Genomic DNA, 1,883 nt, shown 5'->3' on the forward strand with positions numbered 1-1,883 from the left:
ATCTATCTATCTATCTATCTATCTATCTATCTATCTATCTATCTATCTATCTATCTATCTATCTATCTATCTATCTATCTATTTATCTATGTATGTATGTATTACGACTATAACCTAAACTGGAAAACAACTTGAATACAAACAAAAATAACTCCTTTGAATAAAGTCAACTAAATAAATATTATACTTATTTTATATGTTTATATAACAAAGTAAGTACCTCAGAAGAAACTATCATTGCTGCCTTACATCTGACTGCAGAAATACAAGCTTTTCTTACTTTTAATACTTATTTATATTATAAGTTAAAACAAGCCACATTTAATGTTATTGAAAGTCATATTTTATTTCTTATTACCGCTACTTCAGTTTTACTACACAATAGTTGTAGTTCTATTTTATGTATACCACTCTTTTCTACTGTCTATTTGTCAGTTTTCATAACAAAACCTCTATTACATGAACTGGTAACAAATTTCCATTATGTACAAATAGGAAAGACTTAAAAGACTTGTGTGTTAGTGGTATGATAAGAATTTAACAGCATCCATATTGTTGGCTTGATGGCTTGATTAGGAAGCAGGGAGGTGTTTTATATGCATTATACTTTTTTTGTTTTATTTTATTGTTACTTTTTTATTTTAGCATTTTCACTTCTTTGTGAATTTTTATTTTTCTGTATTTAACCCATCAGATTTAAAGGGAGACAATAGATTGTTTATGGTCTTATTTATAAAAATTTATCAACGATTTATAGGACAAATTTTGTATGAAAATTTATTTTATAAACCTTTGATAAATGTTTATGAATAAGGCAGTTAATTTATTTACTTTGAGTTTCAATATTTTAGGAAAAATTTTCTTGTATGTATGTATGTATGTATGTATGTATGTATGTATGTATCTGTAATTAGCGTATTATTTATATGAATTTAATTTAATTATCTCCAAAAATGTGAATTATTCTATAAACAATGTATTAGAACTGCAGGGTGTTTGTTTGCTTCGTTTTTTCTGTTTGGAGGATGTATGTATATGTATTCCATTATGTCTTTAGTTTACTTTATAAATAATTTGACTGTATGTGGTAAGCGTGATTTTATTAATAATGACAATAAGAACTATTATAATAATTTGAGCAAACAGCAAATAAAATTAAATTTAAGTCTTATCTTAGGATAAATTATACATACATAAGTACGTATACACTGACATATAACCCAGTAAATATTTGTGTTTTGTCAGCTATTAAAACTGGTATTTAATACTTGAATCATTATGTGTTTTGAGGGAAATGCACTTAATTATCAGCTTATAAATAAGAAAGTAAACTTTTTATTAATATTCGAAAAAATATAGATAAATATGTCATAGTTAGACGCTTAACTGAATGAGAATTATAACGTTTATTCTGCTAGGAATTATTTTAAATAGATGATAAAAAGTAATCGTTTAACTGTCGTCAAATAGGCATTCGTATTGAAAAATTTTTGATTTCTTCTTTGATATCGAATGTCATAATTATCGTAATGTAACTTTTAATATTACATTACGATCATTTTTTTAACCTGGCGTATACTTAATATTTGTGATATCAATAATTCAATATCACGTATACGTGCAGGTGTCATTATGACAGTAGTGCAATTTCACAATATAACATTTTCCAATTGGATTTTTTTTTTTTGTGAAAAAGTGAACTTTTAGTAAAAAAATTTAGTTTTTTAGTATAAAATTTTTTTTTATTAAAAAAATTAGTTTTTCACACAAAATTTTATTTTTGCCAAAAAAAAAATTTAGAATTTAAAAAACAAAATAAATTTTGGTTTTTAAATAACTGACATTTTTAACAAAAAAATCAATTTTTTGAAAAATGGAAATAT

At 23.9% G+C, this 1,883-nt stretch overlaps 1 protein-coding gene across 1 annotated transcript in view; it reads right to left on the reverse strand.

Moving 5' to 3' along the window:
- The window catches only part of LOC111685254, a 15,429-nt gene extending 13,798 nt beyond the window's left edge, over positions 1-1,631 (reverse strand). Inside the window, exon 1 of the mRNA XM_046952539.1 lies at positions 1,549-1,631. Within this exon, the coding sequence (XP_046808495.1) occupies positions 1,549-1,631 (83 nt within the window). The remainder of the gene's footprint in view (positions 1-1,548) is intronic.
- Positions 1,632-1,883: the final 252 nt, after the last annotated feature.

The sequence above is a fragment of the Lucilia cuprina genome, chromosome 5, assembly GCF_022045245.1.
Source record: "Lucilia cuprina isolate Lc7/37 chromosome 5, ASM2204524v1, whole genome shotgun sequence".
In the NCBI taxonomy this organism is placed as follows: Eukaryota; Metazoa; Arthropoda; class Insecta; order Diptera; family Calliphoridae; genus Lucilia; species Lucilia cuprina.